The 23,094-nt window shown below is 41.3% G+C and overlaps 1 protein-coding gene across 1 annotated transcript in view; it reads right to left on the reverse strand.

Annotated features, from left to right (window-relative positions):
- Nucleotides 1-315: 315 nt before the first annotated feature.
- PTPRM (protein tyrosine phosphatase receptor type M) overlaps nt 316-23,094 on the reverse strand; it is an 849,607-nt gene continuing 826,828 nt past the window's right edge. The window contains 3 exon segments of the mRNA XM_079108449.1: nt 316-1,151; nt 17,201-17,336; nt 22,541-22,704. Of these exon segments, the coding sequence (XP_078964575.1) occupies nt 1,098-1,151; nt 17,201-17,336; nt 22,541-22,704 (354 nt within the window). The 3' untranslated portion in view covers nt 316-1,097.

Below are 23,094 nucleotides of genomic sequence, written 5' to 3' on the forward strand. Positions count from 1 at the left end.
TGGCCTTGTATGAATGTATCCTCAGCTTTCTCTTGCTCCTGCCCTGCCTCTCATACGCTTACCTGCTCTTCCGCCATTTTATAATGCAGCATGATAAACCTCATCAGACACTGCCCCTCAGTCTTGGACCTCCCAGCCTCCAGCAATTTGAGAAATAAGTTTCTTTATAAATCACTCAGTCAGTGGTATTCTGTTAGAGAAGCACAAAGTAGACTAAGAGAAGGTCCCAGGTGCAATTACGCCCCCAGTGGTCCGGTGTGACAGGTATGGCTTCCACACCCGTGCACTGGGACACCAGGAATACACCACGCCTGGTCATGGGTCATCATTTATTAAGTCGAGAATTCACATCATACATCATACAGTAAGTCACTTCCAGGGCTTAATAAAAATGATTGTCACCCACTGTGCTTCACAAAAATTTCTTTTAATGAATAAATAATTTGATGAAATCAAAAATATTTACAATATAAACAAATGGAAAAGCTTTGGATCTGTGAATCTGATCATGTTGCATTTTTGAACTGGGTCCTCCCAAGCTTTTCCCTTGGAAACGATACAAATCTGATAGAAACAACAACTCATAGAACATCTCTTTGTTCATTACACATTGATCTGTTAGTCCTGGAAAGCTACAGAAGCTTGTATTATGTGACATGTTAAAATACAAATATTAACTAAAATAATATATTATCATAATGCCAGGGAGCATTCTCCACAGAACAAAAACATACACTCAGCTGTAACGATGACAGAGGATCACGGGCCACAAAAAATATACCCCAAAGGTACAAATTCCTTCATAAGAATATAATTGTGCTCTTCAATTGACCGGATGTCTACGCCGCTCTAACAAGTTGGTGACGAGGTGTACAGTATCTGGTGACTGTATGCTGTGTGTTTCTGTCAGGCAGCAGCATGACTGGGAATTGGGCAGTGCAAGCAGTTTCATAAACACTTTCTTGGGCTCTTAAAAAGAGCCAATTACGCAAAGCAAAATAAGCATATTGAGAAGTCTTCATCTCATCTACACAAATACCACGGAACTTCTTGGCTTTGTGATAGGAAAGGGTTTGCCAGCAGAGCTGTTTACGCTGTCAGCCAGAATTCAAGTATTCCAGGGCCACCTCATAGCAGAACTTGTACTGATCCTAGAAAACAGAAGGGAACAATGTCAGCTCTGTGATGCCTAAGCATTGCTTCCATGAGGGAGATGGGAAGGAATCAAACTGACAAGGATTTGAATCAGAATCTGAAGGTCATGGTTCTGAACCACAAATCTATTAACTGTTTGGAGCTGCTGTCCTGCAAAGCCTGATTAGCAATACTCTGATATCTACCCTCATTAGAATTCCTGGAAAGTCCAGGACAACTGAAAGATGCATACAGTCAGCTGTTCCTGTCCATGGGTTCCACGTGCTTAGATTCTACCAACCTCAGATCAAAAATATTTGAAAAAGAATTGTGTCCTGAGCATGTAAGTTTTTTTCTTGTCATTTTCCCCCTAAATAATACAGTAGAACAACTAGCATTTACAGTGTATGGGGCAGTAAAATGAATCTGGAGATGGTTCAAAGTGTATGGGAGGATGTACCTTGTCAGATGCGGATGCTATGGGATTCTATATGTGACTTAGCATCTGCGTGTTTTGGTATCCAGAGGAAGTTTTGGAACCAAGGTCATCTGAATATAAAGGGGTGATCGCATGTTTGTCCTCATGTGTCAACCTTCATATCAAAACCCCGAGCTTTGTAAAGGAAAATCAAGAGATAGAAGGAGAGATCATGAGGGCTTGAAGGAAGGCCTCAACTACTGGCTCTTTTTAAAAATTTTATTTTATTGATTGTTTTTAGTTATACATGACAGTTGAATCCATTTTGATATAACTATACAAATGTGGAATATGTCTTATTCTAATTTTGGATTATATCCTATTCTAATTAGGACTCTCATGCCTCTCCTTCCCCTTCTCTTTCCCCACACCTTGTTCCCTTCTCTCTATTGATCTTTCTTCATTTACCCATAGTTATTTTTATTTATTTTTTTAAAAATTAATTTCTCATGGAGGTACATAAATGCATACACCACAGTGAATCTCACCACTGTGCACAACCACTGGCTCTTATAGACCTCAAAGATGAAGCTTCTCTCATGGTCCAGTGTAGAGATCAGCCAGCAGGATTTCCTCAATTTCATGAGAATTTACTAGCTGCCTCTTCAATACCATGCCCCTTGACCTGGCCCCTGATCTGGGGAAGCCCACAATGCAGTAAGCATGAGGCAGGTGACCCAGTGACCACATGTGTGCTGAGAAGACAGTGGAGGCAAGTGCAGGCCTTCTTGGGGAGGAGGTGGGCAGCGTATTCCCTGGAGAAGGAGGGAATGCCTTGGTTTGCTCCATATAGTCCTGTTGTCTCCCTCTTGTCCTGGTGTGATTATTATTAGCCTCTTCTTTCGGTCTCAAGTGTCCCAGTTTGGATAATAAAGTATATGCCATTCTACTTGGAATAGAGCAGGAAACCCAGGCATAGGAAAGAGGAGGAATTTATATATACAGGGGGAATGTTTGAAATTCTCTGCCAAGCACAGACCAGTTCTTAATCAGTGAGATCATTTTTATTTTAAAAATTAACACATACTGAAATTTAACCTCTATCTCTCATCCTACACAAAACTCAATTCAAAGTGAATCAAGGGCCTAGGCATTAGACCAGAGGCCCTGTGACTACTGGAAGAAAAAGTAGGTCCAACTCTCCCATCATGCTGGCTTTTCTTATGTTGTTTATTTCTAGGACTATTCCATTGTTATAAAAAAAATATGATTTCAAAATTTTTGAATTCATTAAGACTTGTTCTGTGGGCTAACATATAGTCTATTCTACAGAAAAGTTCAGGCACTGGTGAAAAGAATATGTATTTTGGCCAGGTGTGGTGGCACATGCCTATAATTTTAGCAGGGGAGGTTGAGATAGCAGGATGACAAGTTCAAGGCCATACTCAGCAATTCAGTCAAGGCCTTCAGCAACTTGATGAGAACATGTCTCAAATAAATAAATAAATAAATAAATAAATAAATAAATAAATAAATAGGGCTGGGAACGTAGCTCAGTGGCAAATTGCCCCTGGGAAAAGAAAAAAGGATGTGTATTTTGTAACTGTTGGATGCAATGTCCTGTAAACATTTGTTGAGTCCATTTGATCTGTAAGTACAGTTTAACTCTGATGATCCTCTATTGTCCCTCCCAAGGATGTGTCTATCGGTATGAGTGTAGTTGAAGTCCCCCACTATGATTGTCCTAGAGACTATATCTCCCTTTAAGTCTAATAGCATTTGTTTTATAAAACTGATTACTTTGGCCTTAGGTTTATGTAAAGTTATGTTAATTCTTCTTGAATTGATCCCTTGACCATTTATACAGTGACCTTCTTTGTCTCTTCTAACAGTTTTTGTCCTATGGTTTATTTTGTGAGCTGTAAGAATAGGCACTTCTGTTTGCTTTAAGTTTCCATTTGTTTAAAATATCACCCTCCTTTTAATTTCAGTCTATGTGTGTCTTTACTGGTGAAGTGAATTTCTAGAAGGAAGTCTGTTTTTTAAATACAGTCAGCAAATCTGTCCTTTAATTGGAGAGCTTATTCTGATTATATTCAAGGTTATAACTGATAGGTAAGAACTTATTCCTGTCATTTTTATTTTATTTTTATTTTATTCTATTGCTTTGAAAATCTTTCTTCTTCTCTTTTTCATCTTTATTGTTTGCTGGCTTACTGTATCAGTAATGTTTTTTTTTTTTTTTTTTCTTTCCTAGAGCTCTCTTGGGTAGCTACTCTTGTAACTAATGTAAGCTTTCACCTGGTTTCAAGATAGTACAGACCTGTCTTTCACATTGGGGTATAGCATTCTCTTAAGCATCTTTGGTAAGGCTGTTCTGGTGGTTATGAATTTCTCAGTTTTGCTTCTCTCAGAAAGCCTAATTTCTTCTTCATTTCTGAACCAGCCTTGCTGGTTATGGTATTCTTGGTTAGCAGCTTTGCTTCAGGACTTGGAATACATCATTTTATTTCCTACTAGCCTGTAGCATTGCTGAGAAATGTGTTAGTCTCTGGGGATACCTTTAAACGTGACTTGTAATTTTCTCTTGCAGGGTTTTAGAATTTTTTCTTTGCTTTGTACTTTTGACAGTTTGACTATTATGTGCTCTGGTGAAGTCTTTTTGAATCATGTCTCTTTGGGGGTTTTGTAGGGTTTCTGTGCATAGATGTCTGGATTTTTTCCATGATTAAGGAAGTTTTCTACTAGTATTTCATTGAATAGTTTTTCTGTGCCATTAACTTCATTCTCCTTGCCTTCAGGTATTCTGAGACCGTGGCTGTTTGTTTAATGGTGTCCTATTGGTCTTAAAAACTCTCTTTACTCTTCCACTTGGTCTAGTACATTGTTGAGACTTTCACTGCTTTTTGAATTATTGAGCTTTTCATTTGCAAGATTCGTTTGACTGTTTTTGAAAAATCTCTCACTGAATTTCTCATTCATGTTCTCCATTGTTGTCCTAATTTCATTTGACTATTTATGTGTATTCTCTTGGATCTTACTCAGGTTTTTGTAATCATTCTTTTAAATTCTTTATCAGGCACTTTATCCATTTTGATTTCTTTGGGATCTTCTGCTAGAAAGTTATTATGTTCTTTTAGAAACAGCAGTACCATCCCCACCTCACATTTTTAATGCTGCTACACTGAGATTTGCCAGTGGATCAGCATCTTTATGAGATGGCCTTCCTAGTAAGTGTTCTTAAAGATGGATTTTCATGTGTTATGCAATGTTGGCCTTATTTCCTGTTGGCTACCAGCTTCTCTGGCTATGATTAATGACTTTGGGCATAGTACATACTGTGGTAGAGTCAGAGGGGTTCACTGTCTCTGCAGGCCACACAAAAGTAGGGACCGATAATTCAGATGTGGTGCAAACAGCAATGGGTGTGGGGTGCTCACTGTGTGGCTATTCCTTCAATAGCAAGGTGGTACCTAACAAGCCATGGGGATTTCCACAGGCACTGTGAGTATCATTTCTGCTATTAGCAAGGGCTTCTGGCACTGGCAGTACCCATAGTGGTGAGGGGCCTACAGTACTTGTCCTCCAACCAGTCGGGAGTGAGGGTTCAGAGGCTGCACAGGGAGAGGCAATAGTGGGAACTGTAGCACCCCTGTGGTGCTCACACCCAGGCCTCACAGGAGTGCGTGGTCTGTGGGTTGGTGGGAACACTGGAAAAGTATGCCTGGAGCAAGATGTGGCAGCAGGCAAGTTCTCCTTAGCCCTCTCTGGTCTTATACATGCAGATGTGTAAAGATGGCTGTGGCTAAGGCTTTTCTTCCATCCAGCCCCTCCAGCTATAGTGAATGTCTTGGGATAGAGCAACAGCTGGAGCCACAGAGTTACTCGACACCCCTCAGCATGCCTGAGCAGAGAGCACAGCAGAATCTCTGTGTTCCCTCCCTGCCTGTGAGTGATGGGAGTCTGAGTGCAGCGCAGGAGAGGGGGTAGTGGGAACCATACCGGCACCTGCTTTCAGGATGGGCACTGGTGGGAGTCCACATGCGACTGGTCTTAGAGGGCAAGCGCCCTGGTCTCCTGGTTCTTCAGGGCTCTGAGTTGTAACCTCTGTGTTGTAACCCTGTCCCTTACAGAGTAGGACACCCAGATGTCTTAAGTCATGTCACTCTGCTTTGCAAGGCAGTTCCCCTCTAAGCCAATATGGCATAACTTCTGTGGAATCCTAGAGATGGAAATACGAAGGGGTTTCCGACCCCTACAGTGGCCCAAACTCAGATAATAGCTCAGTTCTCATGATGTCTTCCGGCAACAGCACATGGGTGTTTACTGGGAGATGATGTGAGATCCCTTCCAAGAGCAGGGCTACTGTGAGTTTTAGGTTACTTAATAGCCTGTAAGTACTGTGAATTTTTCCAGTAGGTAGGATTACCAGCATTCATGCTAATAGTTTCCTGGGATCCTTTCTCTCTGTCACCCCTACCGTCACAAAGGGGCAACCCCCACACCAGGTATTGAGATGGGCTGGGAGAGGCTGGGGATATGTTTTCTCTTTCAATGCTATTGTCCCAGGTCTTTGAATCTTCCATGGTTCTACTCTCTGTCTTGCTCTTTTCTGGACTTCTTCCATAGTCCCTGAACTCAATTTGCAGCTATGTACTTATTGCTTTGGTTCTCAGAGGAGGTGGAAGTGAGTGCTGACCATCTCTAGTCTGCCATCTTGGATTGCTGAATTCATTTTTCATGAGCACAGCTTTCTGGGATTACCAAGCTTGGCCTGAGAAATCCCTATGAGAGGTCCTGACCTAGGTGTGGTCAGTGTGGCAAAGGAGGGCCTTCTGCACTGTGTGTGTGCACTATACTGAGGGAACCAAGCCTGGGTGTGGCCTGTGAACCAAGGGAAGGGACATGAGGCTTACAGATGCCTCTATCTGCCAGTCCTGGGACAAGTTCTTAGCAACTGCAAGGTTCTTTTCTTGCTTCTGTAAGGGACAAACTTTTACAACTTGTGAGATTCAGCACTATTCTTTCTTACCCATCATAATGGGCATAACCAAGAAAATATACCTTTTATTTTGGGTTCTACCTAATTAACTAAAATTTTCACAATTTACATGCCTCTTAAATTTGTCACTAGAAGTTCTTTTTCTTCACCTATATTTTGTTCTCTAAATACTCAAGTAGTCCAACCCATTTATTTCAAGACAAGGACCATAGCTTATCCCTCTCTGCGTAACATACCAGGCTCTGGCATAGAACTTGACACATAATTGAGAACGAAATTCTGGGTGCATATAGAAATGATAGCAAACCACGGATGTAGCAACAATGAGTTCAAGGGTTGACAGTGGGGATTCTAAGATACAATCTCAGTTTTCCAGGAGCTTACAAACTAGAGGTGAAGACAAAACAGATCATTTCAATATACCCAACGTGTCACAACATCAGAAGTCATTAATAGTAAAACCACTAGAAAGGTTAAAATAAAACAACAGTGACACAAGCGTTAGGGAAGATGTGTAGAAATTAGAACCCACATACGCTGCTGGTGGGAATGTAAAATAATGCAGCTACCTTAGAGAACAGGCTGGCAGTTCCTGGAAGGTTTAACAGAGTTACCATTTGAACTAGGAATTCCACTACAAAGAACACACCAAGAGAACTGAAGGCATATGTGAACACAGAAACTTGAAAACAAATAATAGTACATTACTCATAATAACCCAAAGGGTAGACAACACAAGTGTCCATCAACAGACAATAGATAAAGAGAGTTTAGCCACACAATGGAAGCTTATTTGGAATACTAATACCTGCTCCAACATGGATGAATTTGAAATCATGGTGAGTGAAAAAACCAGACACAAAGGATGATGTATGATTCCATTTATATGAAATGTCTAAAATAGGAAAATTTATAAGGATTGAAAGTAGATTGATGGTTGCCAGGGACTGAAAGTGGGGGGATGGGGAGTGACTGCTAACATGTGGGGTTTCTTTTGGCAGTGATGAAAATGTTATAAATTTAGACTGTACATAGTTCTGTGAATATACTGAAAACCACTGAACTGTATGCTTTAAAAGTGCAAATTTTATGGTATCTCAATAAAGCTGTTATATAAGGAAATCACCAGCAGAACAAAACTGTTCCATGCTGTGAATCCTACCTCTTCTGTCAATCAAGGATCCAGTGGTTCTTGACTGCATTTGCTTTTTGAGGAGTCAGGGGTCTGAGTGCTCCACACTGACTGGGATTTGAGGGTCCTGTTGACTAGCAATCTAAGGTCACCTTCTAGCTCTGTCAATCTAGAATTCTATGAATTTAGAACTTGATTTGCCTTTATAGCAAGTCTGATGACATGAGATAGATCAGAGTACTTTCTCTAACCTTGTAAATAACAAGTATCTAACAACTATCCTATCATCTCTCTCTTTCTGGGGGTGGGTACCAGGAATCAAACTCAGGGGCATTCGACCATTGAACCACATCCCCAGTCCTATTTTGTATTTTATTTAGAAACAGGGTGTCACTGAGTTGCTTAGCACCTTACTGTTGTTGAGACTGGTTTTGAACTCATGATCCTCCTGCCTCAGCCTCCTGAGCCTCTGAGATTATAGGCGTGTGCCAATGTGCCCAGCCTGTCATCTCTTTTAACCAGTCCTCTCTTTATATATAAAAGGGCAGGTATGCAGATACAGAATTTTTCTTTTGAAAAACCTCAAACTGGGCTGGGGATATAGTTCAGTTGGTAGAGTGCTTGCCTTGCAAGCACAAGGCCCTGGGTTCAATCCCCAGCACTGCAAAAAAAAAAAAAAAAAAGAAAAACCTCAAACTGGAAAACCTATTACTTGTCCTAGGCGAAGTGATATTTCTGATTCACATTCCAGTATTTATTATTTCAGGACTGGATACTTTTATTTTCAGAATATTTAAAAGAAATACTTTGAATTTCAAAATACTAAAAGGCATGTTTTCAGGTAATCAGCGTGAAAAACTGGCCACAAACTGGTTCAATCATTTCTACTGTTTTTGTGACTTACAAGGACAATTTATTTTTCATGGAAATCTAAGAAATTCCATCCCTCACTGTATAAAAGTGACTTAGCTCACACAATTAATTGAACCATCTTTTTAGCATAGTCAAATGCAGTTCAGGGGCACTGGGTGCTGTTCTCAGGCAGCACAAGGTAGAAGCTCAGAAGGGATTTTCAGCTTCACTGCTGCCTGGAAGTCTCGGAAGTTGCCCTGTCTTAGTCTTGACTGTAATTTTCAAAATGAATTCCTGCTCTCCCATTCTATCCCTCCTAAGCAAGCTGCCCATCCCTGTAGATTTTGTGATGACTGGTTTCTGAATCAGAAAAATAAGGGGAAGTAGAAGAAAGACCATAAATTGCTATGTCCCCTCCTCCAAGCACCTGGGTAAATGCCTGAAATCTTCCTACATCGGAAACTGATTACACTTGATCACCAGGTACAGGCTTGTCTTCTACAGTTTCCTCTGTCAGCTCGCTTGCTTTTGAATGGTATAATTAAGCCACATGAGCTATCCCTGTGCTTCAGGGAAAAAAGAACATTTCTGCCTTGGTCCCGAGTTCTCCCAATTTGGGCGATGTTAGTTGGCTACAGGCACAGAGAAGCGCTCAGCCCAGTTTTCCTCAGGGTGCTGTACAGGACTGTCACCAGGGTGCCTCACTACTGGGCTCCATAACCCCTGACAATGACCTTGCTCTGGACCCTGTTTCTGGTCCCTGTGAAGAGGGAAAATGTGAAATCTGAAATGGAGCCACAAGCTGAGGTTGTTCTTTAGAAGTCCCAGCTGGCCCAGTGGGGAGTCCCGAGGCCAAAGCTCCAGCAGGCAGCTCTGGGGCCTCCTGCCAAGGGCTGGAGTTCTGCCTTTGTCAGCGCACGCTGTGTCTGGGGAGCTCTGGAGCAGCAGTCAGTCTGGGCACTTCAAACACCCCACATCTGCCTAAGAAGATTCAAAGAGAATAGCCCACGCAGCTCACCTGGGGGCAAAGCTTTCCTTCCCAATATATCTACTTTTTGAAACTAAGACAAGTTTCACGGTGTCTGCGGGATCATGTACCCACAGATCCTTGAGGATCTTCCTGACTGATGCCCTGTCAGAAAGGTGAAGCAGTCCCCAATGTGCTAATAACCGTGGGTGGGATCATTGGGTTCAATGTTCCCAGCAGGTCACATAGGTGACCAGCCACTCAGTGCCTGGGAGGACAGTAAATTCTCTGCCCCTCAACAGATGGCTGCACAACTGTGACAACGATGATGAAACAGGTCCTGATTTTCATATGCATCTTTTAATTTAATTTTAATTTTATTTTATTTGAACTCAGGGGCACTCGACCACTGAGCCACATCCCCAGCCCTATTTTGTATTTTATTCAGAGGCACCTCACTTTTGATGAGGTTGGCTTTCAACTTGCGATCTTCCTGCCTCAGCCTCCCGAGCTGCTGGGATTACAGTGTGTATCGTGGTTCCTGGCTCATCTGCATCTTTTAAAAAATTTCTGTGACAAAGCCTCCATTGAAATCTATGCCCCAGTTCCCTGTTCAGCTGAATTACAGCCCCAGCAGAAGCGAGGCAGCTCAGGCCAGACTGGGATCTGGCTGCAGAGAAGGAACACCCATGCATTCAGTAAATACTTACTGGACATCTCCTGGGAGTCAGGTGCTCTGTTGGTGTTGAGGGTGGGATGCAGGCTGAGTCCCTCAGCTCCTCCCCACAGGACTTCCTGCTGGATTGGTCTAGGACATGGCCTAAGCAGTGGTTTTGAAAGCTCCCTTAGAGGGTCCTCCATGTGCAACCTAGGCTGAGGCAGTTCTAGATTACTAAATTCCTAACCTTGGCTGCACATTAGAATGCAATTACTCTGATCATTCCACAATGTACACATGTATTAAAATATCACTGCTAATCTCATGAGTGTGTACATTAATCGTCAATTAAAAACAAAGCTAAAAAACCAAAATGAAACAAAATGTTCCATTGCTGAAGTCAGGCCCCAGAATTTTTTTACAGCTCCCAGATCACATCAATGAGTAGCCAGGTTTCAGACAGACACTGTTCTCTTCATCTTACAAAGGACATGTGCTTTCTTACTGAGAAATCACAGGGCTTTCTCAGTAGACCTTGTCTGATATTAAGCTTCTACACATCTGGATTGGGTTCTTCTCTGTTCCTCAGGTCCTGTACCTTAATCTGCTCCCTCCTTTCTTGGCATGAGAGGAAATGCTGGCTTATGACCTGTTATGGTTTAGATGTGGTGTCCCCAGAAGTTCACATGTGAGACAATGCAAGGTTTGGAGGAGAAATAATTGATTTACAGTCTTAATCTAATCAGTGAATTAATCCCTGATGGGATTAACTGAGAGGTAACTGGAGGCAGGGAGGATGTGGTTGGAGGAAGTGACTCATTGGGGGCATGGCAGTAGGGTAAATATTTGTATCTGGCAAGCAGAATCTCTCTCTCTCTCTGCTTCCTGATCACGATGTGAGCTGCTTTCCTCTGCCACACTCTCCCACCATGATGTCCTGCCTCACCTCGAACCCCAAGGAATGGAGCCAGCCTTCTCTGGACTAAAACCTCTGAAACCATGAGCCCTCTAAGTTTTTCTCCTTTTTAAAAGTTGTTCTGGGTCAGGTCTTTTAGTCACAGCAGTGAAAAAGCTGACTAAAACATGACCTTTACTGATTTCTCCTGGCAACTCGGTGCTCTTGCCAGGCAACCAGCAATAAACCAACCCACCGAGGATTTATGACCATTGATTTCAGTTGGGTCCCTTTCCTTTCAGACCCCCATACATTTTGTGATTTTGGCTACAGTCTACTTGGGATTTTCATCTAATGGTCTTGTATAAGTTACTGATATTTTTCTATTCTTCTTTTCTACCCATGATGAATACTATGAGCCACGTCCAAGTTTACCTTCTAAGCAGAAAGACAGTTCTATGAGGATAATCCTTGTGGAAGAGTCAAAGTCAGTGGGCCTGGAGCTGGGAACCAGGGTTCAGATCTGAATTTGACTTGCATTAGTTGTAGAATTCTGTACCAGTTTACTTATGGGTAGAGGGTGAGGGCTCAAGAGCAAGTACTTCCCTGTTCCCTCTGTGAAGATGACTGAGGACAAGAAGAGAACAAAGGACCATGTTTTGTAAGCAGAAAGCCTTGTAAATATCTAGAATCAGTGTTGTTTTCTAAGTGTTGCTTTTTAAAAACCCAGCTTTATTGAGTTGTAATTCACATAGTTTAAGATGACCCTTTAAAAGGCCACTTATTTTAAATCAAATTCAGGGAGGCCATTGTTTTGGACTATGTTCCTGCACCAGATCCAGCAGACCAGACCAAACCAGAGTGGAGTTACTCATGTTAAGTACCATATAATTAAACTGAACTTTGAAATAGTTCAGTTTAAAAATACAGGAACAAAATGTAAAAATCCAGAAGATTCACAGCAACCAATCAGACAGGATCTCATTTACTAGCACTGACGTTTAAGGAAGTTTCTTCGGCTTTAGCCATGTAAGGAAAGTAACTTTGAACTGATATATTATCAGATTCCAGGATCAATAGAAGTGCCAATTAGATCTATAAATTAAATTTATCGTATTTTGACACAATTCAATTGTTTTCAGTATACTTATTGAGATGTAATGCTCTAAACAATCTAAGTTTAGGCATTTTCAGAACCCCAAAAGAAACACTATGGCTATTAGCAATCACTTCATTCCTCTCTCCTCCAGGTCCTGGTCAGTAGTACTCTACTTGGTCTCTATGGATTTTCCTATTCTGAATGTTTAATATCCAAGGAATCACACAGTGCTATTATCCCTATTTTACAGATGAGAAAAACTGAGGTTCAAGAGGTCTTGTGTTTTGTATCCCTACTGAGATAGAAGCTCCATGAGGGACAGACCAGGTCTTCTACTTCTTTTGCATCCACTCAGCAAAATACTGAGCACAGAATAGAAGCTGAGAAACACATGTGGAATGGAATGGAGCTGAGATAAGACACTGGCTGATTATGCCAGTGACAGCAGGTATGATTCTACTATCTTAGCAGAGAGACAAGAGAGTTGTCTTTGATGAGAAATGGTCTTTGTTGAGAAAACAATGCAATAAGTGGGCTTTGAGTGAAGCAAAGATGCCCAAGTGCATGTTTGCTCAGCAGAAATGTGGTTTGCTCTGGAGAAGGAAGACTGGGGAAGACAAGGAGTAGGAGTGGTAATGGGGCATGTTGGAACCAGAAATGGAGGAGCAAAAGGGAGCAACATGGAAAAGGCAGAGGGGAAGGTGTGGTTGAAGGCTGAGAGAATCACTCTGCAAGAGGGCAGCAGATGTTAGGGATGATGATGATGATGACCTATTTCAAGTGTGCCCTCGTTTTAGGCTGTACCCTACATTAACGAGTGTTCTGAGCCAGTGGGGGCCATGTTATCTGGTGGATGCAGAGGAAGGCAAGACTCTCAGGTGTGGGTTTCCACACAGTAGTCTCAGGAGTCAATGATGACCACGAGACTGAGTCCCCAGGCCATTAGTGAAAACACGAAAGAGGATCCTAGACTTCTATCCTGGGGGTTTGGTCCAACCTTATGTGGATTTTAAGAATCAGGAGGCCTCAGCTGATACGTAGCTCAAAATCAGGTGAATATATATGCTGTGTATTTGTCTGATGAGGCAGCTTTGCTGAACCTGCAAAGGGCATCTGGGAGAACAATGAAGCCAGTTCACTTCTGGGTCAGGCACTAAGGTGACAAAGGGGAGACTTCCAAAGTCCCCCACCTACCCTAGGGGACACTATTCTTCTTTAGGCAAGATCTGTTCCCCAGAGGCTGTGTGTCTCTTGAGAAAGAACCCTGGGAACCGCAAAAGTCAAGTGAGGATGACAAAGTGAGAAGGGAACTGTCAGAGGCAAGCAGCCATTTTCCTGCAGCTGTGAGAGCCTCAAAGCAGCGTAGTCAGGGGACACCATCTAAACTGAACTAGGCCATGCTGTCCTTCCCTACCCTCTAGGGACATGGGACTTTGATGGGGACTCAGGGCTGGTTGAAGAGATGGATAACTTAGAAGTTGGGTTGAAAAGGGGTCAGAAACAAATGCAGCTGCCCCGGCTGAATTAAAAAAAAAAAAAAAATAGTAGAGTTCTAAATTATTTTGCCTCCTGGCAATCTACTGGATTTTCTCTAGAGCTCCCCAAAACTAAAAATTAAAAGAAATCAACCTTTAGGGCCTTCTGAATCTCCCTCAGGAGTGCCAGGCCTCAAAACTAATGAATGAATTTTCAAAGTCAAGAGCAATTTAGAAACTTCAGAGCTGCAAAGGGCGGTGGAGAGACCTGCAGATCTCTAGCCCTTCCTCCCAATCAGCAGGAAGGCTGCAGTCCCACATGGCCATGTTTTGAATGGAAAGGGTCCTGGTGGGGCTCAGCCTCTGAATGAGGAGGCCCAGCAGGGCACAGGCCAGGTTCCCCACTCCACTCTGCCCTGCCTCCCTGGCTGGACACTTCAGAAGTGTGCCCAGGCCTGTCTGGAACACACCAGGCATTCTCCAAAGATGCTGCTCATAAGATTCAGTGCTCTGCTCTTTCCAGTTTTTCCAACAGTTGGCACTCAAGTCTCAGATGGCCTCTTATACCCAGTGAAATCATACCTGATTTTATCACCCTGACCTAAATTAGTTAATTCCTTCAGTCAACATACTCATCTATGAATATCAAGCTAAACAGAAATTGTACACTGAGATAGACATAAGCAAACAAATGACAAGGGCTCCTACTCAATTCTGGAAGCTTCAAACACACTAAAAAGAGCACTGTGACATTTTCCTCTGATTACCAGATATTATCTGTTATCCTGCTAACAATCACTGTGACAGGTTTAGCAGACAGTTTTCTCAGGAAATTGTACAACGCTCCTATATTTCTCAGTCATTGACATTGTCCTAAAACTGGTACTGACCCTGGAAGGTTTGTGATTCCAGGGATCCCATTTTCTCCATTAAAAATATCCATAACTGTACAGGGTGCCGTTGGATAGGAGGACGGACATTCTAGTGTTCTACAGCTCATTTAGGGTAATTATTGTTGACGGAGATTAATTGTAAATTTCAAAATAGCCAGTAGAGAGAATATAGAGCATCCCCAATACAAGGAAATGATGCACATCTGAGGTGACAGATAAGCCAATTACCCTGATCTGATTATTGTACCTTTTATACATGTATTGAAATGTCACATCGTATCCCATGTACATATAATTACTATGTGTCAATGAAAAATAAAAACACAGTGTTCAAAAAAGAAATTACTCTTTTATCTTAAAAAAAAAAAAAAGAAATTACCGATACTATAGAAACTCCTAAGTTATAGAATAATGGCCTGTGACCACAAGCTCCTTTCTGGTTCAATCGCATGTGTTTCCATTCATTCCATGAAGAATTGCCCCAGTCCTATAGTCTGTGCCACTGGTTTGGAAAAAGCCCAATCATTTCTGACCATAAAAATTCCCGAGTGATGAAAGCTGCAGTCAGAGCTATTAGAGGAAAGGTCTAGAGGGGTCTACTTCTAACCATCTCCTTAATTGAGGTTGCAGTGAGACACATTTTTTTAATCAAGGACAGTTTGCCCAAGCACCAATCAAAGTCTGGAAGCTGCACATCTGTCCTTGAGACGGTGAGGTTAAGGATAAGGTGAGGTCACTTAGAGCATTTTAATCCTACTCTCTGCTAGTCTTCTTATTTGCTCTAAACTTAGGTCACCACTGACCACAGGGCTCTCTTCTCTCAACTGCCATCAGTCCAGAAGATTGGGAAATTCATGGTGGTAGACATCTACACCATCTATGTGAAGTCCCAGGAGAGAGGGAGTTATTGGTGGGTTCTAGTAAAACCCAGACAAAATCTGTTCCTATGTGAAGGGTGCTGAGATCTATGCCCAGCATATATGAAGCATCAGGAAAATGCTCACAGCAGGCATCCTCATCTTCCTCCACTTATGTATAACTGGCTTCCACTGGCTGATAAGGTAGACACAAACAGTATCAATAACCACCTCTGTCCTCTTTGCAATTTCTACAACACTTTTACATATATCTTCAAATTGGATCACCTTGATATGCTACTACTATCCCTAGTTTAAAAATTTAAATCCAAGGAAGTTAAGTAAATTGTTCAAGGACAACTAAACTTGTAAAGAAAATATATCTGAAGTCACTGAAGTTGAATCTGGGTTTCCACAAGTTTCCAATAGGGCAGAGAAGAGTGGGCAGCAGTTTTGAGAACAATTCTTTTTGCCACAGAACTTTATTTGGTAACTGCTGATGGTTTTGAGAGCATGCAAATGTCAAACACATTCTGCTGAATTCCCCAGTCAGCACTATGCTTCTTGGAAATGGAATAACTTATCAAGCACAAGGCACATATCTGGGGACAGCAGATGCCCCTAGAGAGTGTCTTTTTCTGAGTAGGAACCTTGAGAAAACTTATGTTCTAGGAGTTGTTTTGGTCACTATCAGAACCTATGCTGGGCACAGTGACTTTTCAAGTTGCAGATTGGGACCTTGGCTACTTAATCATCTTTAGCTTGAAGCTCATCTTTCTCTTTAGTCCTTTTATTTGTTCATTTATTTATTTGTTCATTTATATTTTGGTAGCAGGGATTGAATCCAGTAGTGCTTAGCCACTGAACCACATCCCCAGCCATTTTTATTTTTTAATTTTGAGAAGGTCTTACTAAGTTGTATAGGGCCTCACTAAATGGCTGCGGCTGGCTTTGAAACTGTGATCCTCCTGCCTCAGGCTTCCAAGCCACTGGGATTATGGGTATGCACCACTGTTTCTGGGGTCCTTTTTATTTATTTTTTTAACCTTGAGCCTACCATGACAATGTTGTGGACAATGTGGAACCTGGAACACAGGCCTTCTGAACTTGTCAGCATCGACCAACTCTTCCTCCCCCTGCCCTGCCCCAGGCCATTCTCCCAACCCTGATTCACCCATGAGGTCCTTTCTCTACTCACAGAAAAGCACAAAAACCTAATGGAAAAGCTTCCTCTTTTAAGCTGTTCTCTAATTCTTGACTCACCGTGGTTGGCATTTCAACAGCTCCATATAAAAAGAGATTTCATGAAATACTCTAAGAAAATAATTGCACCTCATCCTTTGTTTCTCAACTCCTTTAATCCTTTTCTCAGACATGGCCACCATAATTAAATGCAATATTCTGGATGTCAAACTAAAATTCACAGCTTTGATAAATATTAGGCGATTAAGCTATTTATAAAATATATAATTTGAAAATCTGGCATTTCATGTGCTATGATTATTTCTTCTCCATGAAGATTAAGTGCTTAGCCACGTGGAAGGCATTGCCAGGAAGGGAAATTAATAAGGATGTTCACTTGTGAGCTTCAACTATTTCCACATTTCAAATGAGTTGAGACAGTTTATTGGAAAAAAAAAAAAAGAGGAGGAAAGGGAGAAAAACCGAGAAAAGTCCTACAAGCAAAGTGATATGTTATCCTTTTGAAAATGAGTCTTTTCTTCTCTGAATCAGCAACACTGCAAATTTGGGCACTGGGGTAGAGTCCTATTCTCAGGCAGGGATGCCCCACTGGGCAGGGCAGAGGGCATGTCCTACCAGAAGGTCCACCATGTTGGGCTTGTTGTTCCTCAGCGTCTTGACAGCATGGAAGACATCCACAGTCCTCTGGTGCCGGAGCATCTCACAGACAATGCTGATGGCACAGAATGTGCCACTGCGGCCTCCCCCGTTCCTGACATAGAAGAAATGAGATGGTTGGACATTTACCTATACATGGCATCTCACACACTGTGGAGATGTGTTTTCTACATCCTACTGAGCCAGTCATGATGAAGGTTCCAGAGGTCACCAAGTACTCTGCCTTAGCCAAGACAATTTCTCTATCTTAGGTCAAACAAAGGGGACAAGCTAGCCAAGTGTTTGACCCATAGCTCAATTATAAGCTCGACCTCCATTATGTTACCTGATATGGCACCTTATTGATTTTTATAGAAAGGGCCCATGTGGACAATTTTTCAATGAACAGACACCTCATCTGACATCTGCCAAGAAAATTGATAATAACCATGGATGAGGTTCAGAGAAATATGTGGTCTTTAAAAATACCCATCATTTATCTCTAAAACATGAAGACTCTTTTTAAATAAAACTTTTTATTTTGAACTAATTTTAGATGTGCAGAAACACTGCAAAAATAGCATACAGAATTCCCTTGTATATCCAACTTCCCTGGTGTGAACATCTTATATAACCACAGCATGTCACCAAAACCAGGACAGTAACACTGCTACAGTACTACTCTTCTTTTCTGCTACAATACTATTAAAAGTAGGGCCTAAAATTTCACTGGTTTCTCCACTTATGTCCTTATTCTAGTCCAGGATCCCATCTTGCATTTAGTTGCCGTGTCCCCTTAGACTCCTCCATTGTGTTCCTGTCTTTCCCTGCATTTCTTGATCCTGACTTTTGAAGAGTCCTGATCAGTTATTTTGCTGAACATAAAATGTGAAATGCAGATGAAGATGAGAAGGTACTCATGGGCCTCAGCCACACTTTGAGAAGTCATTACAAAGTACAAACATAGACTGTGATTAGAATTGAGGCCATGCATTTTGAAAAAGAAAACTGCAGAAGGGGTTACATTCTTGAAAGGGTCACCAATTGAGGAATAAGGAATAATATCATGTCAATCTATCTTATTCCTGGTGATGATGACCTTGCTCATGAGTTAAGATAGTGTCTACCAGGTTTTTCACCAACAAAATTATTATCTTTCTGTTTTTAGTTAAGATATATCTTGGGGGGCATACTATGCAAATACCCTGTTTCTCTGCAAAGGTTTGCCCACTGATTTTTGCATCCATTGGTGGCTCATGTCTACACTAATTAATTATGATTGTGGTAGTTGCCCAATGTAGATTTTGCATTTTTCCTTCCTTCAATTCTAACATAGAAAAGAGGTTTCCCTTCTCTCGCATTTAAAAATGTATTTGCTTATTTTTATTTTGTTATATATATCAGTGGGGGCATCGACTGAATACCAATTTTATTCTATGAGCTAAAATCTAGTTACATCACTATTTATCTTGTTGCTCAAATTGTTCCAGTTGAGGACATTAGGAGTTCCACCTGGTTCTTGTGACAAATCCTATACATTTTGAACATTTCCTTATTTTCTAGAATCAAAGATGTTCCAACTCATCCTGTATTTCCTCTGTACCAGCTCTGGAGCAAACGTCTTTCCACAGAGCTAAGGTACCTGTGTGTTTTAAACTCAATACTGCTAGCATACCTACAATAAACAAACATTACTGTTGATGTTTTACAGTGCTGCAGAGTGAACCCTGGGCTTGTGTTCTACCCCTGAATCACACCCCACTCCCAGGCTCTCTATTTTAATATAATCAAAATTTTAGTAAGTGTTTGGATTTCCCAGATGGTTTCTTACAAGAAAGAGTTGCTTTAAAAAAATGCACATCTAAGAAAAGGCCACTCATTGCATTTGGTTGGTTTGCCTTGCAAATCTATTTTAATCTCTTTGCTCTATTTTATACCTATAATAAAATTTGCAAATAGTAAATAGATGTTAATTTTTACTAATGCATACATTATGTAACCACCATCAGATCTACACATAGACCAATGATCAGCTCCCAGGGGCCTCCCTCAAACTGCCTCCTCCTCAATACCCATAGGACCACCAAAAACAATCTGTTCTCACTTCTAGTGTTATACATTTTTTTTGGCCTAAAGGGCATAAATGGAATCATACAGTATATACTCCTTTGAGTCTATCTTATTTCACTTAATATTATCAGCAACTTTCCCTGTTGTTGTCTGTCAGGAGTTTCTTCTTTCATATTGACAAGAAGAATTCCACTGAGTATTTACCTGTCCCATAGCTGTTTTCAGCTTTTAGCTATTATGAGTCTACCTGCTATAAACATGTCTGTGTTGTATGACTTATTTCTGTGGTCATGTATCTAGGAATGGAAGGGCTCAGAGTATATGAGTGTCTAACTTTGGTAGACGCTGCCAAACAGTTCCCAAATGGTTATATGACTGTTACTTCCTAGCAGCAGTGCCTAAGGGTTCCAGTGACTCAACAGCTTCACCAACACTTGGGATCATAATTTGTCTACCTTTAAAATTTCAATCATTCAGGTGGACATGCAATGGCATCTGATCCTGGTTTTAATGTGTATTTTCCTAAAAGCTAATGATGTTCAATAACTTCTCTATGCTCACTGGCTGTTTGAATAGCTTATTTTTTTTTTTTCAAATAAAGTGCTTGTCAATTTTTTTTCCCATTTAAAGAATTGGGGTCATCTGTCTTGTTCTAATGACTTGCAGTAGTTCTTAGACCTTCTGGTGCTGAGTCACTGGAGATATATATATGTGTGTGTGTATATATATAGGTTCATATATATATGTATGTTATATATGTATATATAAGAAACAAAATTTTCCTCCTACTGCTTTTTTGCTCTCTTATTGATATCTTTTGATGAACAGAAGGGCTTCATTTTAATGGGACCCGATATATCTCTGTTTTGCTTTATGGTTAGTGTTCTGTGTCCTTTCTTGACCAGTCTATGATTACCCTGTGATCATGAGGAGTTTCTGCCATGTTTTCCTCTAGAAGCTTTGTCATTTTACTTTGACGTTTTGATGTTCAATCCTACTGGACAGGACTCCTAGCTACAGTGTGAGTCTTCCCTGCTGGCCTACAAGTGTGTGCTGTAGGGGATCTTGCTGTGAGTCAGGTGACACAGATGTGCAGCACTGCTCCTGGACCTCCTCTCCTGCCATTAGTCTGTCTGCACTAATATTACATTGCTTTACTCACTGGCTTTTCCCCTAATGCTGTTGACAGTTGTTGATGACGACTGTCTATATCCAGAATTTCTAAATGTAATACCTTAATTCTCCTTTTCTGATTTCAGTAGATAGAAGACACATATCAAGTAAAAAATTCCCTAATTAAGTACTTCCTGTCCATGGCCCAAGGAACCATTTCATTCACAGCACCTGGGGAGCGCTCTCATGTAGGGGCTCTCTGCTCACAGCCAATAGGTGGCGCTACAATATGCTGAAGATGGTGCCCTTATTACAGGGAGGAATAGTGTAGTGCTTCCAAAGCCTTCTTTCCTGGTCAATATTAGAAGATGCTAATTTAAACTAACTTTGTTTCTTGTATAGTTTAAAAAAATCTTAGATTTATAAATCTTAAAAAAAAAATAAATCTTCTCTCCAGACTGGAGTGTCATGCCTATTCTGATGCCAAGAGAGCAAGAGGCAGCCCTGTGGTAACCTCGGGGCTTTGGAGTGGGTATGGTGGGGAGAGGGGGAGAAGGGTGGTTCTCAATGAAAAATTAAGGTGCCCTCACCAGAAGCAGAAGGGATGTCAGGCAGGTAGGGGGACAGAAACAACATGGCATGGTGATATAATTATTTAGTCGAGAGGGCCAAGGCTATCTCTTGGAAGAGCTTGTCTGTGAGGCACAATAATTTAAGGGGTCTTTATATTTTCCCCTTCATACCTTTCCTGTGGGATGAGGCATTAGCATGTTTTTGTTTGGTGAGAATCAGGGAAGAGTTCAGAGCTCCCAGAAAGGCCCTTGGGGGTGGCACAGTATGACACTTGGCACTGAGTGTTCAGAAATCTGTGCCCGTAGCCAAGTCTGCCACTTTAACTCAGGTTGGTCTGCACTGAGTAAAACCTGAGTTTGCTTTCAATTTGGGAGAGATTGCATTGTGCTTCTAATGACATTCCCCTGAAAAGCAACACACGCTTATACTTTGAATTTCCACAAATTTCTCTAAACATCTTCCCTAACTGCCATGACTTTTTAATTGCCTGTTCCATTAAGCCAATTCCAGCTGCATGATTAGCCACCTATCATTGCCAATGAGAAAATGCAGGTAAAAGTACTTTGAAAAACATGGCATTCTCTATTCACAGCTCTCAACCTTGGCTGCACATGGAAATCACTAGGAGTTTTTTAAAAAACACTGATCCAAACTATAGCAGGCTGTAACCAAATTCTAATATACATAATCTCTGGCAAAATCTTTCCTAAAAACCAGGAAGAGAAAGAGTTCCTTTGAAATCTCTGACATGATTTTCAATAGGATTATCAAGAACTGTAATATGATGGTAAACTGATTTTGGCCGGGTGGGCTCTGCTTTATAGCATTTGCCAATTTTGTGGTGTAAATACTTCCAATGTGGATGATTTCAAGTTACCAGCATTTTAACAACCAGCTCAGAAAATTTCTAAACAATGGGCTCTCAAGAGATAGGAGCTCACTAACTCCATCCACATGGTTGGCTTTTTGGATGATTGGGACAGCCCCAATCATAGAATCAATGCTTATTTTTATAATAGTGACACACTATCTGTATAGTTTGAATGTGTTCCCCAAGGTTCTTGTATTGGAAACTTAACTCCCAAAGACATATATTAATGATAGTTGGAGATGAGGGTCTTTGGAGGGTGAATTAGGATTAGATGAGTCATAAGAGTAGGACCCTGCATGGTAGCATTAGTGGCTTTATAAGGAGAGAGGCCCAAGCTAGCACACTTGCTCTGTCTTGCCATGTGATGTCCTTGGTCAGGTTATAACATAGTGAGGAAGCCCTCACCAGATGCCAGTATCTTCCCAGCTTCCAAAACAGTGAGCTAAATAAATCTGTTATTTATAAATTACCTGGTAATTAGTTAATGTAACAGAAAACAGACTAAGACCCTATCCAAAATTCTTGTTTCCTGAAAAGGCAGTTGAGCATTCAGTGAGTATACTGATCATCCCCTTTTACCCAGAGCTTCTTATTTCTTTTCCATTTAGAATGCGACAAAAGACAGAAAGTAGGAGGAGATAGCTGAGTGGGGGCCCTGGACGCTGAGATGAAGAGCTCTGTCTAGCACTTACAAGCAGTGCACAACTGTGCGACCTTCCCCACCGTTGTACTCCTCCTGCCACTTGTCCACCTGGCGGATGAGCTTCAAGAAGGAGCGCTTGGACACTGGTGTGTCCCTGTACATTGGCCAGCCCAGGAACTGGAATTGCTGTACCATCCGATATCCATCTTGGGGCTATAGAGCATCAGGCAACAATCAGGGAGTTGAAAGAGAACAGGCATTATTTACTTCCTTAGATGCCAGTGGCTGATTCCACCTACTTGATCTTCACATCAAAGCAGAGCATTATGAAATGAGAGTCCGGCCAACAAATAACAAAGGCAGCTTCTATAGGCCTGAAGAGTTATGATTTTTAATCTCGAGCAGTTATTAAAAAAACAAAACAAAACAAAACAAAACAGGTGTTTTCTATGACAGGTCACAGACAAATAAGAGTAAAGCAGAATACTTAACCATTTTGCCAAAGCCAAGTGAAAAATAACAGTATGAGGACTGAGGGCATTGTGCATTATGTGGTAAAATGGCTTTGCTTTGATTACAGCACAATTCAAGGTGAAGAGCAAA

The sequence above is a fragment of the Sciurus vulgaris genome (genome assembly GCF_902686455.1).
Source record: "Sciurus vulgaris genome assembly, chromosome: 13".
In the NCBI taxonomy this organism is placed as follows: domain Eukaryota; kingdom Metazoa; phylum Chordata; class Mammalia; order Rodentia; family Sciuridae; genus Sciurus; species Sciurus vulgaris.